Genomic DNA, 15,232 nt, shown 5'->3' with positions numbered 1-15,232 from the left:
TTTGATAGGTGTTTTATATATATGTTAACTATATAGTTGTTAAATAAAATAATTAATTCATTTTTCCTATGATGGAAATACTCTTGGTTCTAGCCATTCCACCTTCTAGTTCATCCAATTCCTGCCATTATTAATTTTCTGCAGTGATTCTAAAATCTGCTCCCTTCTTTCTACCCATAATTCTGATTTTGCCTCCAGAGCCACAAGAAATAAGTATAATCTCTTTGAATTGGGTTTTGTAGGCTGTGAAGAAAAAAATGAATGAGTTGGCCCAGTATTTCAAGGGAATGAGTGAAGGAACTGGCAAAGGTTAATGAGGGATGGTTGGGCAGACAATCAGGAGATCAGTCTCTTTTGAATATGGAGTCTGTTATAGAAGACAGAATTTAAAATTGTATAGGTAGCGAGGCGTGGTGGCTCAAGCTTGTAATCCCAGCACTTTGGGAGGCCGAGGCGGGCGGATCACCTGAGGTTGTGTGTTCTAACCAACATGAAGATCAAGACTATCCTGGCCAACATGGTGAAACTCCATCTCTACTAAAAATACAAAATTACCTGGGCGTGGTGGCTCATGCCTGTATTCCCAGCTACTTGGGAAGCTGAGGCAGGAAAATTGCTTCAGCCTGGGAGGTGGAGGTTGCCATGAGCTGAGATCGCAACATTGCACTTCGGCCTGGGCAGCAAGAGAGAAATTCCACCTCAAAAAAAAAATATTGTCTAGGTAGGGTTATGGCAGAACATAGTGACCCTGTACTAGTAAGTTTCCATTGGAACTTTCAGGTAATATACAATCTTTGCAGATATTTAATAAAGAAGTAAAAGTATGTAATAAAAATAGTGTATTCTATAGAGTAGTAACTTGGCAGTAAGGGGACAGGATGGGTAGAAAAGGGGGTTAGACTGGGTGGATGACCAATTCTAAGACTTTTTCAATAAATCAAGACATGTAGTGAAGGCTTGAATTAGGTGATTAGGATAGAATGAAGAAGAATAGATAGATATGAGACATCATTAACTTTTATTTATTTTTTAGAGAAAGGGTTTTGCTCTGTTGCCCAGGCTAGAGTGCAATGGTATAATCATAGCTCACTATAGCCTCAAATTTCTGGGTTCAAGCAATCTTCCCACCTCAGTCTCCTGAGTAGCTAGAACCATAGGCATGCACCATCATGCTTGGTTAATTTTTTTTTTTTTTTTTGGAGAGACAAGGTCTTGCTGTGTTGCCCAGGCTGGCCTCAAGTGATCTTCCCTCCTCTGCCTCCCAAAGTGCTGGGATTACAGATGTGAGCCACCATGCCCAGCTGAATATTCATTTTAGAAAATTATTTTCAGCCGGGCATGGTGGCTTATGCCTGTAATCCCAGCACTTTGGGAGGCCAAGTGGGCGGATCACCTGAGGTTGGGAGTTTGAGACCAGCCTGTCCAACATGGAGAAACCCTGTCTCTATTAAAACTACAAAATTGGCCAGGTGTGGTGGCACATGCCTATAATCCTAGCTACACAGGAGGCTGAGGCAAGAGAATCACTTGAACCCAGGAGGCAGAGGTTGCAGTGAGCCGAGATTAAGCCATTGCACTCCAGCCTGGGCAAAAAGAGCAAAACTCTGCCTCAAAAAAACAAAACAAAAAAAAATATTTTCTTTTTTTCTTATTTTAAAAATTATACATGGTTATTACAGAAGCTGCAGAAATACACAAAAAATAAATAGCCCGTAATTCTAATGCCACCACCATGAAATAGCCATGGTTAGCATTTTAGTGTATGTCTTTTGTTTTTTTTTTCTCTTTCGTTCTTTTTTTTTTTTTTTTTTTGTAGTGGAATTTTACTAGAAGCTTTAGAGCAAGAAAGGAAGAAAAGTGCCTAATTTTTAAAAATTATATAGATAGATGTTTATTTATTTATTTATTTTCTTTTTCTTTATTTTTATTTATTTATTTTTATAAAGATGGGGTTTCACCATGATGGACAGGCTGGTCTTGAACTCCTGACCTCAGGTGATCCACCCACCTCCACCTCCCAAAGTGCTAGGATTACAAGTGTGAGCCACTGCGCCCAGCCAGATATTTTTTTTAAATAGAGATGCAGTCTCGCCATGTTGCCCAGGCTGGTTTCAAATACCTGAGCTAAGGCAGTCCTCCCGCCTCGGCCTTCCAAAGTGCTGGTGGGATTACAGGCGTGAGCCACTGTGCCTGGCCCTTTTTTTTTTTTTTTGAAGACAGAGTCTTGCTCTGTCCTCAGGCTGTAGTGCAGTGGCGTGATCTCCGCTCACTGTAACCTTTGCCTCCCGGGTTCAAGCAATTCTCCTACCTCAGTCTCCTGAGTAGCTGGGACTACAGGGGAGCACCAACACGCCCAACAGTGTTTCAACGAGTTGGCCAGGATAGTCTTGATCTTTTGACTTCGTGATCCGCTCACCTCAGCCTCTCAAAGTGCTGGGATTATAGACGTGAGCCACTGCACCCAGCCGTTTTTGTTTTTTTTAATATGGAGTCTCACTGTGTCACCCAGGCTGGAGTGCAGTGGCATGATCTCAGCTCACTGCAACCTCCACCTTCTGGGTTCAAGTGATTCTCCTGCCTCTGCCTCCTGAGCAGCTGGGACTACAGGTGCCCACCACCATGCCCAACATATATATATATATATATTTTTTTTTTTTTTTTTTTTGAGACGGAGTTTTGCTCTTGTTACCCAGACTGGAGTGCAATGGCGCTATCTTGGCTCATCGCAACCTCCGCCTCCTGGGTTCAGTTCTCCTGCCTCAGCCTCCAAGTAGCTGGGATTACAAGCACACACCACCATGCCCAGCTATTTTTTGTATTTTTAGTAGAGATGGTGTTTCACCTTGTTGACCAGGATGGTCTCGATCTCTTGACCTCGTGATCCACCCGCCTCGGCCTCCCAAAGTGCTGTGGTTATAGGCGTGAGCCACCACGCCTGGCCAATTTTTGTATTTTTTAGTAGAGATGGAGTTTCACCATATTGGCCAGGCTGGTCTCGAACTCCTGACCTCGTGATCCGCCTGCCTCAACCTCCCAAAGTGCTCAGATTACAGGCGGAGGGCTTGCTGTATTCCCAGGCTGGAGTGTAGTGGCACAATTGTAGCTTACCGCAGTCTTCAACTCATGGCCTCAAATGATCCTCTTGTCTCAGCTTCCTGAATACCTGGGACTACAGGCACAGATCACTGTGCCTGGCTTTCTTTTGATTACTTTTTAAATTTTATTTTTATTTAATCCGAGGAGTGGGGAGGAAGGAGCTTGATCACTTTTTAATGGCATACATATGTAACATTTCCTTTATGAAGGCTGCCCTCAGAGAGTTTTAGCCTATTAAGTCAGAAACAGGGAAGTGTATAAATATGCACAATGAAAACGGGTGCATAAGGTACAATAGAGGCCAAACGAGGAAGTGGTTACTTCTCCTGGGATGGGCTAGGAAAGGCATCACAAAGAGGCACCATGAGCTGAGCACGTAGGAAGAAGGGACGTAGAGCATGTGTAGCACTTTGGGAGGCCAAGGTGGAAGAATCACTTGAGCCTAGGAGTTTAAGAGCAGGCTCCACAACATAGTGAGAGCCCATCTCTCCAAAAAAAAAAAAAAAAAAGTAGCCACGTGTGGTGGCATGTGCCTATGGTCCCAGCTACCTGGGAAGCTTAGGTGGGAGAGCTTGTCAATCAAGGTGACAGTGAACCATGATCATGCCAGTGCACTCCAGTGGGCAATAGAGCAAGACCATGTCTCAAAAAAAAAACAAAAAACACTTGCCTAAAGGCAAGGGGCATGGTACAATTTGTGGTGGTCAGAGAATTGCAAATTTCTTCATGTAGATAGGCACAGTGAGAAAAATACATGAGGGTGAAATATACTGTCTGACAGCTGGATGCTGGCCTGTCTTCAAACTGCTCTTTCCACCTTTCCTTAAGTTACTTCTCTCTTGACAGTATAGTCTTATAGCAGCATAGTCAGGTAGGGCAGACTGTGAACTCTTTGGAAAGTGGAAACTAAACCCAACAATTTGACAGCCTTTCTTCATTACATGGTAATGATCTATTTTGTTTCCTTAATACCTGGCTGAAAAATCTTTTCCCAATTAACTTTAGGTATTGACCAAGAAGAAATTGCAGGACTTAGTAAGAGAAGTGGATCCTAATGAGCAGTTGGATGAAGATGTGGAGGAGGTAAGGTGGGGTTGGGTACCCCAGAAACTGGTCCCTGAGAACTGGTATAGCATAGTGGTTAAGAGCACAGACAGGCTAGATGCAGTGACTCATGCCTTTTGAGAGACTGAGGCAGGAAGATTGCTGGAGCCCAGAAGTTCAAAACCAGCCTGGGCAATATAGTGAGACATTGTATCTGCAAAAAATTACAAAATTAGCTGAGCCTGGTGGTGTGCCCCTGTAGTTCCAGCTACTAGGGAGGCTGAGGTGTTCTTAAACCTGGGAGGCCAAGGTTGTAGTAAGACAAAATTGTACCACTGCACTCCAGCCTGGGTGACAGAGCATGATCCTGTTTCCAAAAAAAAAGAGGGCCAGGTATGGTGGCTCACACCTGTAATCCTAACACTTTGGGAGGCTGAGGTGGGCAGATCATGAGGTCAGGAGCTGGAGACCAGCCTGGCCAACATAGTGAAATCCCATCTCTACTAAAAATATAAAAATTAGCCAGCCATTGTAGCACACGCCTATAGTCCCACCTATTTAGGATACAGGCAAGAGAATCTCTTGAACCCGGGAGGCAGAGGTTGCAGTGAGCCAAGATCACGCCACTGCACTCTAGCTTGGGCAACAGAGTGAGACTTCATCTCAAAAAAAAAAAAAATAAAGGCTGGGCACAGTGGCTCATGCCTGTAATCCCATCACTTTGGGAGGCTAAAGTGGGTGGATCACCTGAGGTCAGGAGTTTGAGACCAACCTGGCCAACAAGATAAAACCCTGTCTCTACTAAAAATGCGCAAATTAGCCAGGTGTGGTGGTGGGCGCCTATAATCCCAGCTGCTTGGGAGGCTGAGAGGAGAATCGCTTGAACCCGGGAGGCTGAGGTTTCAGTAAACTGAGATCATGACACTGTACTGTAGCCTGAGTGACAGAGAAGGACTCTGTCTCAAAAAATAATAAAATAAGAGCAGAGACAAATGTATTTGATTCTTGGCCCTTCTATATACCAGCTGTGTTGCTGTAGACAAGTCACATAAGTTTTTGAGACTTCGGTTTCTCCTATATTAGTAGCATATGGACGTTGTTTACCTGCAGGGTTATTGCAATTTATACACATCTAGGAGAATGCCCAATGCTTTACACCCAATAACTGCTGCTACTTTTGCCTGTTAAAAAGGCATAGTCTGTTGCTCATAGGCAATCACTTTCAACAAGTTTAGCTGTTTCTGTAACATTCTTCTGTATTTCTAAGTAATATACTTAAAGAGATATTATTTGACCCATTAATTTTTATAATATTCTCTCTTTTTTTTTTTTTTTTTTTTTTGAGACAGTGACAGAGTTTTGCTTTTGTTGCCCAGGCTGGAGTACAATGGCATAATCTTGGCTCACTGCAACCTCCACCTCCTGGGTTCAAGCAATTCTCCTGCTTCAGCCTCTAGAGTAGCTGAGATTATAGGCATGCCCCACCACACCTGGCTAATTTTGTATTTTGAGTAGAGATAGTTTATTCATGTTGGACAGGCTGGTCTCAAATTCCCGACCTCAGGTGATCTGCCCACCTTGGCCTCCCAAAGTGCTGGGATTACAGGCATGAGCCACTGTGCCTGGCCATCTGTATAATATTCTATTGACTTCCTGTTACCGTAGATGAGAATTTTGTTATACCTCTCACAAATGTGCCATATAACTTTCTTTGTTTGTTGTTTTTGTTTTTGTTTTTTTGATACAGAATCATGCTCTGTTGCCCAGGCTGGAGCATAGTGGCGCGATCTCAGTTTACCACAACCTCTGCCTCCCAGGTTTAAGTGATTCTCCTGCCTCAGCCTTCGGAGTAGCTGACTATAGGCACATGCTACCACTCCTGGCTAATTTTTGTATTTTTAGTAGAGATGGGGTTTTGCCATGTTGGCCAGGTTGGTCTCGGATTCCTGACCTCAGATGATCCATCCACTTCACTCAGCCTCCCAAAGTGCTGAGATTACAGGCATGAGCTACCATGACTGCTGGCCTATATAACTTTCCTTATCTTTTTTTTTTTTTTTTTTGGGACAGAGTCTTGCTCAGTCGCTCAGGCTTGAGTGCAGTGGCACAATATTTGCTCACTGCAAACTCCATCTCCCAAGTTCAAGCGATTCTCTCACCTCAGCCTGCCGAGCAGCGGGGATTACAGGTGCAAGCCACCATAGCTGACTGATTTTCATATTTTTATTAGAGATGGGGTTTCACCATGTTGGCCAGCCTGGTCTCGAACTTCTGACCTCAAGTGATCCATCCACCTCAGCCTCCCAAAGGTCTGGGATTACAGGTGTGAGCCACCACACCCAATCCTGGCTATTCATTCTTAAAGAATGACCCACTGCAACTGGGCATGGTGGCTTCTGCCTGTAATCCCAGCACTTTAGGAGGCTGAAGTGGGTGGATCACCTGGTGTCAGGAGTTCAAGACCAACCTGGCCAACATAATGAAACCCCATCTCTACTAAAAATACAAAAAATTAGCCGGGGTTGGTGGCACACACCTGTAGTCCCAGCTACTCAAGAGGCTGAGGTAGGAGAATCACTTGAACCCAGGAATTGGAGGTTGCAGTGAGCCATGGTTGCACCGTTGCACTCCAGCCTGGGCCACAGAGTGAGACCCCCCATCTCAAAAAAAAAAAAAAGAATGACTTACTGAAAACCTGATTTGAAGCATAATTGATGGATTTGGCCCAGTGATATATAGGTAAATGTTTAACAACCTGCTCTTCGGAGATAAAGACCTGATTTGAAGTACTTTATGATTTCTGCAGTGTAACTATTCCTCCCAACATGACATCACTGAATAAAAACTTGGGTGTAAAGAGGTACATAATTGACTTTTATGAGCTGGTCTCAGTTCATGCTAGCAGACCACAGATGTTACTTCAGAGTAATTTGGTCCACAAGTCAACCTTCCTAATGGAAGATTCCCTAAATGTCAGTATCTGTAAGTCTTTTCTCTGGAATCAGTCAATATCTCCAGAGAAAAGTCTTCCAGGCTCCTATCTGAAGGGTTGGTTTATCCTTTAGCTTCTCTATTTTTTTTGAAATGGAGTCTCGCCTTGTTGCCCAGGCTGGAGTGCAATGACATGGTCTCAGCTCTCTGCAACCTCCGCTTCCTGGGTTCAAGTGATTCTCCTGCCTCAGCTGCTCGAGTAGCTGGGATTACAGTGCCTGCCACCATGACCAGCTAATATTTGTATTTTTAATAAAGACAGGGTTTCACCATATTGGTCAGGCTGGACTTGAACTCCTGACCTCAGGTGATTCACCTGCCTTGGCCTCCCAAAGTGCTAGGATTACAGGTGTGAGCCACCACGCCCAGCCAGTTTCCTTTTTTTTTTGATGACAGGGTCTCATTATTACCCAGGCTGGAGTTCAGTGGCATGATCATAGCTCACTGTGGCCTCGACCTCCTGGGCTCAAGTGATCCTTTCACCTCAGCCTTCCAAGTAACTGTGGCTATGGTGTGTGCCACCATATCTGGCTAATTTTTAAATCTTTTGTAAAGATAAAGTCTTGCCATGTTGCCCAGGCTGATCTTGAACTCCTGGGCTCAAGCAGCCCACCCACCTTGGCCTCCCAAAGTGGTGGGATTACAGGCTCCATCTCTATAAAAATTTTAAAAATTAGCTAGGCCTGATGACATATACCTGTAGTCTCAGCTACTTGGGAAGCTGAGATGGAAGGACTGCTTGAGCCCAAGAGGTTTAGACTGCAGTGAGCCTTGATTGGGCCACTGTACTTCAACCTGGGCAATAGAGGGAGACCCTGTTTCAAAAACAAACAAAAAAAAGTTATTGGTTCTTTTCTATGGTAAGGCTCAGGAAAAAAAAGTTTATTGGAAATTCTTGCCCATTCAGATTTTCTCTTCTGTTGCTGATGTCTTTGTGGATTAATATTTTATTTTATTTTATTTATTTTGAAATGGTGTCTCACTCTGTCGCCCAGGCTGGAGTTCATTGGTATGATCTCTGCTCACTGCAACCTCTGCCTCTCAGGTTCAAGCCTCCCAAGTAGCTGGGACTAGAGGCACACGCCACCATACCTGGCTAATTTTTGTAATTTTAGTAAAGAAGGGGTTTCATCATATTGGTCAGGCTTGTCTCAAATTCCTGACCTCAAGTGATCCACTTGCTTTGGCCTCCCAAAGTGCTGGGATTACAGGCGTGAGCCACTGCACCTGGCAATAAGTTGGTTTTTTTTTTTAACTGTTTATTTTAATGCACTGTGGGAGGGATAGGCAGTAATTTTTGGAGTTGATCTGCTGTTTAATCAGAAGTCTTTCTTTTAGATGGTATCCATTTGGTTCCCACAGTAAAGATGACACTGAGTTAATGACCAGAATAAGGAATTTTGTGTCTATGGTTGTAATTTTAGTTTGTTTTTGTTTGTCACTAGAGGAAGCCATGGGAAATATATTGACTGATAAAAGTCTCAGTTTTGCCAGGCACAGTGGCGCATGCCTGTGATCCCAGCACTTTGGGAGGCCAAGGTGGGCAGATCACGAGGTCAGAAATTAGAGGTCAGCCTGACCAACATGATGAAACCCCATCTCTACTAAAAATATAAAAATTAGCCAGGCGTGGTGGTGTGTGCCTGTAATCCTAGCTGCTTGAAAGGCTGAGGCAGCAGAATCATTTGAACCTGGGAAGCAGAGGTTGCAGTGAGCCCAGATTATGCTACAGCACTCTAGCCTAGGCAACAGAGTGAGACTCCGTCTCAAAAATAAATAAATAAATAAGTAACCTCAGTTTTTTTTCATGTATTTATTTATTCATTTATTTTTGAGACAAGGTCTCTGTCACCCAAGCTGGAGTGCTGTGCCACAATCACCGCTCACTGCAGTCTTGATTAACTGGATTCAAGCAAGCCTCACACTTCAGCCTCCCAAGTAGCTGGGACTACAAGTGCATGCCTCCAAACTCAGCTAATCTCTGTATTTTTTGTAGAGATAGGGTTTTGCCATCTGTGTTGCCCAGGCTAATCTTGAACTCCAGAGCTGAAGCAAACCATCTGCCTCAACCTCCCAAAGTGCTGGGATTATAGGAGTGAGCCATTGTGCCTGGCCTCATGTAGATGATTATCTTCAGAATTCTCATCCTTCTCTTCACACAGTCCAATAATAATTGATAGTGATGTGGAAAGAACTCAGGATTAAGACTCAGAACCCTTTAGGTGGAATCCTGGTTCCTCTTGTTTCTTTCTTTTTAATTAATTAATTAACTTATTTATTATTTTTATTATTGTTATTATTTTGAGACAGAGTCCTGCTCTGTCACCCAGGCTGGAGTGCAATGGTGCGGTCTTGGCTCACTGCCACCTCAGACTCCCAGGTTTAAGCAATTCTCTTGTCTCAGCCTCCCAAGTAGCTGGGATTACAGGCATGAGCCACCATGTCTGGTTTTTTGGTTTTTTTTTTTTTTTTTTTGAGACGGAGTTTCGCTCTTGTCACCCAGGCTGGAGTGCCATAGTACCATCTTGGCTCACTGCAACCTCTACATCCTGGATTCAAGAGATTCTCCTGCCTCAACCTCCAGAGTAGCTGGGATTACATATGCCTGCCACCATGCCCAGCTAATTTTGTATTTTTGGTGGAAACAGGGTTTCATTATTTTGGCTGGTCTCAAACTCCTGACCTCAGGTGATCCACTTGCCTGACCTTCCAAAGTGCTGGGATTACAGGAGTGAGCCACCGCACCTGACCCTTAGAGACTGGGTTTCAACATGTTGGTCAGGCTGGTCTCGAACTTCTGACCTCAAATGATCTGCCCACATCAGCCTCCCAAAGTTGTGGGATTATGAGTGTGAGCCACCATGTCCACCCTCAATTTATTTATTTTTAAATACAGATGAGGGTCTTTCAGTATTGTTGGGTTGGTCTCAAACTTCTGACCTCAAATGATTCTTCCAACTCAGCCTCCCAAAGTGCTGGGATGACAGGCATGCACCACTGCACCTGGCCTTCTGCTTTCTCCTTACATGGCCAGGAACAAATTAGTCTCTCTGAGTCTCTAAAATCCTCTATAGAATGAATAAAATCCATGTCCAATTTTCTTCATAGGATAATTACAAGGACTAAGTGAGATAATAGAAATAAAAGTGCTTTTAAGAGTCTGTGAGTGAGGAATTCAAATGATTCACTTTTATTTTTCCACCAATAAAGATATGAAAGGTAGGGATTGTGATAGTTGATCACTGCCAGGTAAAAAGTATATGCTGAGGCCGGGCGCTGTGGCTTAAGTCTGTAATCCCAGCACTTTGAGAGGCTGAGATGGGCAGATCACCTGAGGTCAGGAGTTTGAGACCAGCCTGGCCAACTTGGTGAAACCCTATCTCTAAAAATACAAAAATTAGCTGGGTGTGGTGGCGGGCACCTGTAATCCCAACTACTTGGGAGGCTGAGCAAGAGATTTGCTTGAACCCAGGAGGTGGAGGTTGCAGAAAACCAAGATCATGCCATTGCATTCCAGCCTGGGCAACAAGAGCGAGATTCCATCTCAAAGAAAAAGAAAGTATATGCTCAGAAAGGTGTGAGTTATACTCAACCTGGGTAATGTTTTTCTTTTGTCCTTCTCATTCCTCTTCCCCACCTTAGCCCAAATGCTAATTCCAGCCTTCTACTAGAAATCCTGACTAGATATATAACCTAAGCAGAAAGCAGTTGTCCCACCACCAGAAGCCTATTTGCCAATGTCGTGGTGACTCTCCCCACTTTACCTTCCCCAGATGCTGCTGCAGATTGCTGATGATTTTATCGAGAGTGTGGTGACAGCAGCCTGTCAGCTTGCACGGCATCGCAAGTCCAGCACTCTGGAGGTGAAAGATGTCCAGCTACATTTAGGTATGTGGTTTTGTTTCTCCCTGAAATATGTATTCACCTGCTGCTTCAGGACTGCCAGGGGAAGTGTAGTCAGAGGAACCTTCATGCCAGAACCAGACTTTTGGGCACTGGGATTTATGTATTAATTCAATAACAGCACTAAATAGAAAAGAAAAATCCATCCATGGTAGGGGGAATGAGCGCAGGCATGGATTTGAAACCAGATTCTGCCACTTTCCAGCTGTATCAGCCTATTTTTACTACCTAGTTTCTCTTAGACTCTGTTTCCTCATTTGTAAAGTGAGGATCATAGTCTCCTCCTTACAGGATAAATCTGATAATTATAGACTATGTCTGTAAAGTGACTGGCACTGGGCCTGCACAAAGTAGGACCTGGTAAGTATAGGCACTGTTATGTCTCTACCATTCAAATAAAACTGTTCCTCAGTGTTCCCTTACAGTTTTAGTCTATTTATGCATTTTTCCCCAAGGTGATAATCATAATATACATACAACTTTTTTTTTCTTTTGTTTTTAAGACAGGGTTTCATCATGTTGGTCAGGCTGGTCTTGAACTTCCCGACCTCAGGTGATCTGCCTGCCTTGGCCTCCAAAGTGCTTGTATTACAGGCGTGAGCCACCATGCCCGGCCTACATACAACTTTATGTTGTTTGTTTGTTTGTTTGTTTTGAGACGGAGTTTCGCTCTTGTTACCCAGGCTGGAGTGCAATGGCGTGATCTCTGCTCACCGCAACCTCCACCTCCTGGGTTCAGGCAATTCTCCTGCCTCAGCCTCCTGAGTAGCTGGGATTACAGGCACACACCACCATGCCCAGCTAATTTTTGTATTTTTTAGTAGAGACAGGGTTTCACCATGTTGACCAGGATGATCTCGATCTCTTGACCTCGTGATCCACCCGCCTCAGACTGCCAAAGTGCTGGGATTACAGGCGTGAGCCACCGCGCCCAGCCTTTTTTTTTTTTTTTTTTGAGATGGAGTTTCGCTCTTGTTACCCAGGCTGGAGTGCAATGGCATGATCTCAGCTCACCGCAACCTCCGCCTCCTGGGTTCAGGCAATTCTGCTGCCTCAGCCTCCTGAATAGCTGGGATTACAGGCATGTGCCACCATGCCCAGCTAATTTTTTGTGTTTTTAGTAGGGTTTCACCATGTTGACCAGGATGGTCTCGATCTTTTTGACCTTGTGATCCACCCGCCTCGGCCTCCCAAAGTGCTGGGATTACAGGCGTGAGCCACTGTGCCCGGCAGACAACTTTATATTCTTAATAAACACTAAATTTGAGTTTGGGTTTTTCTGGGAGATACTTAGCTAATAGTGATAACCATAATCACTTGGAAATGAATAAGCAGCCCTCTGCATTGGTTACAATGTGATCAAAAGAAAGAGATCAGTATATATATGTATATATATAATTTTAATTATTATTATTATTTTTTTGGGACAGAGTCTTGCTTTGTCACCAGGCTGGAGTGCAGTGGTGCAATCTCAGCTCACTGCAACCTCTGCCTCCTGGGTTCAAGTGATTCTTTCGCCTCAGTCTCCCAAGTAGCTGGGACCACAGGTGTGTGCCACCACATTTGGCTAATTTTTTTGTATTTTTAGTAGAGATGGGGTTTCACTGTGTTGGCCAGGATGGTCTCGATCTCTTGACCTCATGATCCGCCCACCTCGGCCTCCCAAAGTACTGGAATTACAATAATTTTAATTTTTAAAATTGTGTTTTTTTGATTATTTATTTATTTATTTGTTTTGAGACAGAGTCTTGCTCTGTCACCCAGACTGGAGTACAGTGACATGATCTCAACTCACTGCAACCTCCACCTCCTGGGTTCAAGCGACTCTCCTACTTCAGCTTCCTGAGTAGCTCAGACTACAGGCACCTGCCACTGCACCAGGCTAATTTTTGTATTTTTAGTAGAGACAGGGTTTTGCCATATAGGCCAGGCTGGTCTCGAATTCCTGACCTTGTGATCCACCTGCCTCGGCCTCCTAAAGTGCTGGGATTACAGGCATGAGCCATTGCGCCTGGCTATTTTTTTATTTTTTGAGATGGAGTCTCTCTCTGTCACCCAGCTGGAGTGCAATGGCGCTATCTCAGCAACCTCCGCCTTCTGGGTTCAAGTGATTCTCCTGTCTCAGCCTCTCAAGTAGCTGGGACTATAGACCTGTACCACCACACCTGGCTAATTTTTGTATTTTCAGTAGAGATGGAGTTTCATCATGTTGGTCATGCTGGTCTCACACTCCTAGCCTCAGCTGATTCACCTGCTTTGGCCTCCCAAAGTGCTAGGATTACAGTCATGAGCCACCATGCCTGGCCCAGTCTATACCTATAGAGACAGTCAGGCCACATGAATGAGACAGACAATATTAAGGGATTTGGTGCAGATCAGCCCATGAATAATTACTGAAAGGCTTCCTTCACAGTGTCAAGAAGCTATTGCCTTCGGGAGACATTGGTAGTTTAGGTAAAGTAACACACTTTGGTTAATATTGCTGGTATATAGAGAAAAGGATAGATATTCCAGTTATCCATCAATGTGTAATAGACCACCCCACAACAGTGGCTTAGCACAATAACAGTTGTTGATTTTATTCATGAATCTAGGGGTTGAATGGGCTCAGCTAGTTTTACTATGTTAGGCAGTGGCTGGGCCTGAGATTGTCTTGAAGGAAGGCATACTAGTTTCCTAGGGTTACCTTAACAAAGTATCATAAACATGGCAGCTTAAAACAACAAAAAATTTTATTTCACAGTTCTGAGGCCAGAAATCTGAAATCTAAGTGTCGGCAGGGTCATGTTCCCTCTGCTGCCCCTAGGGAAGAATCTATTCTTGCCTCCTCCCAGCCTCTGGTGGTAGCTGGCAATCCTTGGTTTTCCATGGCTTGTAGCTGCAGAACTCCAGGCTCTGCTTTGGTCTTCACATGTCCTTTTCCCTGTGTGTCTCTATCTCTGTGTCTCTTCTCTTCTTCTTATAGAATACCAGTCATATTGGATTAAGGGCTAACCCTACTCCAATATGATCTCATTTTAACCAATTTCATCTGTAACATCCTATTTCCAAATAAGATCATATTCTGAAGGTACTTAAGGTTAATACTGCAATGTATCTTTTTGAGGGACACAATTTAAATAACCCATAATGGAAGGCTTCATATGTCTTCCACGTCTGATGCCTGGTCTAAGAACATTGAAAAAGCTAGGATTCTGCAGGTGTCTTCCTCCATCCTTCCCACCCTCCCATTCCCCTTCACATTCCCCGATCCTACCCTTCCCATCCTCTCCATCCACCATCTTTCCATATGGTCTTATGCTTTAGCAGTCCCAGGATAACTAGACTTCTTACATGACAGCTAAAGACTCCCAGAATTAGCATCCCATGAGCACCTGGCAGAAAACGTCATGGCCAGCTGGGCGCGGTGGCTCACACCTGTAATCCCAGCACTTTGGGAGGCCGAGGCGGGTGGATCATGAGGTCAAGAGATTGAGACCATTCTGGTCAACATGGTGAAACCCCATCTCCACTAAAAATATTAGCTGGGCACGATGGCGCACGCCTGTAGGCTCAGCTACTTGGGAGGCTGAGGCAGGAAAATTGCTTGAACCCAGGAGGTGGAGGTGAGCCGAGATTGCACCATTGCACTCCAGCCTGGGTAATAAGAGCCAAACTCTGTCTCAAAAAAAAAAAGAAAACTTCATGGCCTTTTCTAACCTAGTCTTCAGCATCACTCTTGGTGAATTCTGTTCTTTGAGGCAGTCAGACCTGTCCAGCTTCAGCAGGAGGGAACACAGACTCCATCTCTTGATAGCAGGAGTGTGAAGGAATTTATAGACATGTTTTACAACCACCACTAGGGGCCTGGCATGGTGGCTTATACCTGTAACCTCTAGCATTTTTGGAAGCTGAGGCAGGAGGATTGTTTGAGCCCAGAAGTTCAAGACTAGCCTGGGTAACATAGTGAGACCTCATCTCTACAAAAGATTTAAAAATTTGCTCATGCATGGCTAAGAGGAAAAAAATATAAAAAAATAAATAATTTTAAAAAAGATTTAAAAATTAACCAGGCATGGTGGTGTGTACCTGTAGTCCCAGCTACTCAGGAGGCTAAGGCAGGAAAATCACTTGAGCCCCGAAGGTCAAGGGTGCAGTGAGCTGTCATCATCACACTGCACTCTAGCCTGGGTGACCCTGCCTCTAAATAAATATATAA

At 44.2% G+C, this 15,232-nt stretch overlaps 1 protein-coding gene across 14 annotated transcripts in view; it reads left to right on the top strand.

The window, feature by feature from the left end:
• TAF12 (TATA-box binding protein associated factor 12) overlaps positions 1–15,232 on the top strand; it is a 54,705-nt gene that overhangs the window by 29,838 nt on the left and 9,635 nt on the right. For all 14 annotated transcript variants that reach the window (XR_013519896.1, XM_054259019.2, XM_009000760.4 and 11 more), the window contains 2 exons: positions 4,102–4,179; positions 10,905–11,019. Coding sequence is in view for 13 of the 14 variants with exons in the window: in XM_054259019.2 (XP_054114994.1) it covers positions 4,102–4,179; positions 10,905–11,019 (193 nt within the window). In the remaining variant the exon portion in view is untranslated. The remainder of the gene's footprint in view (positions 1–4,101; positions 4,180–10,904; positions 11,020–15,232) is intronic.

Source organism: Callithrix jacchus, chromosome 7, assembly GCF_049354715.1.
Source record: "Callithrix jacchus isolate 240 chromosome 7, calJac240_pri, whole genome shotgun sequence".
In the NCBI taxonomy this organism is placed as follows: Eukaryota; Metazoa; Chordata; class Mammalia; order Primates; family Cebidae; genus Callithrix; species Callithrix jacchus.
This window is presented reverse-complemented; position numbering and strand designations above follow the sequence as displayed.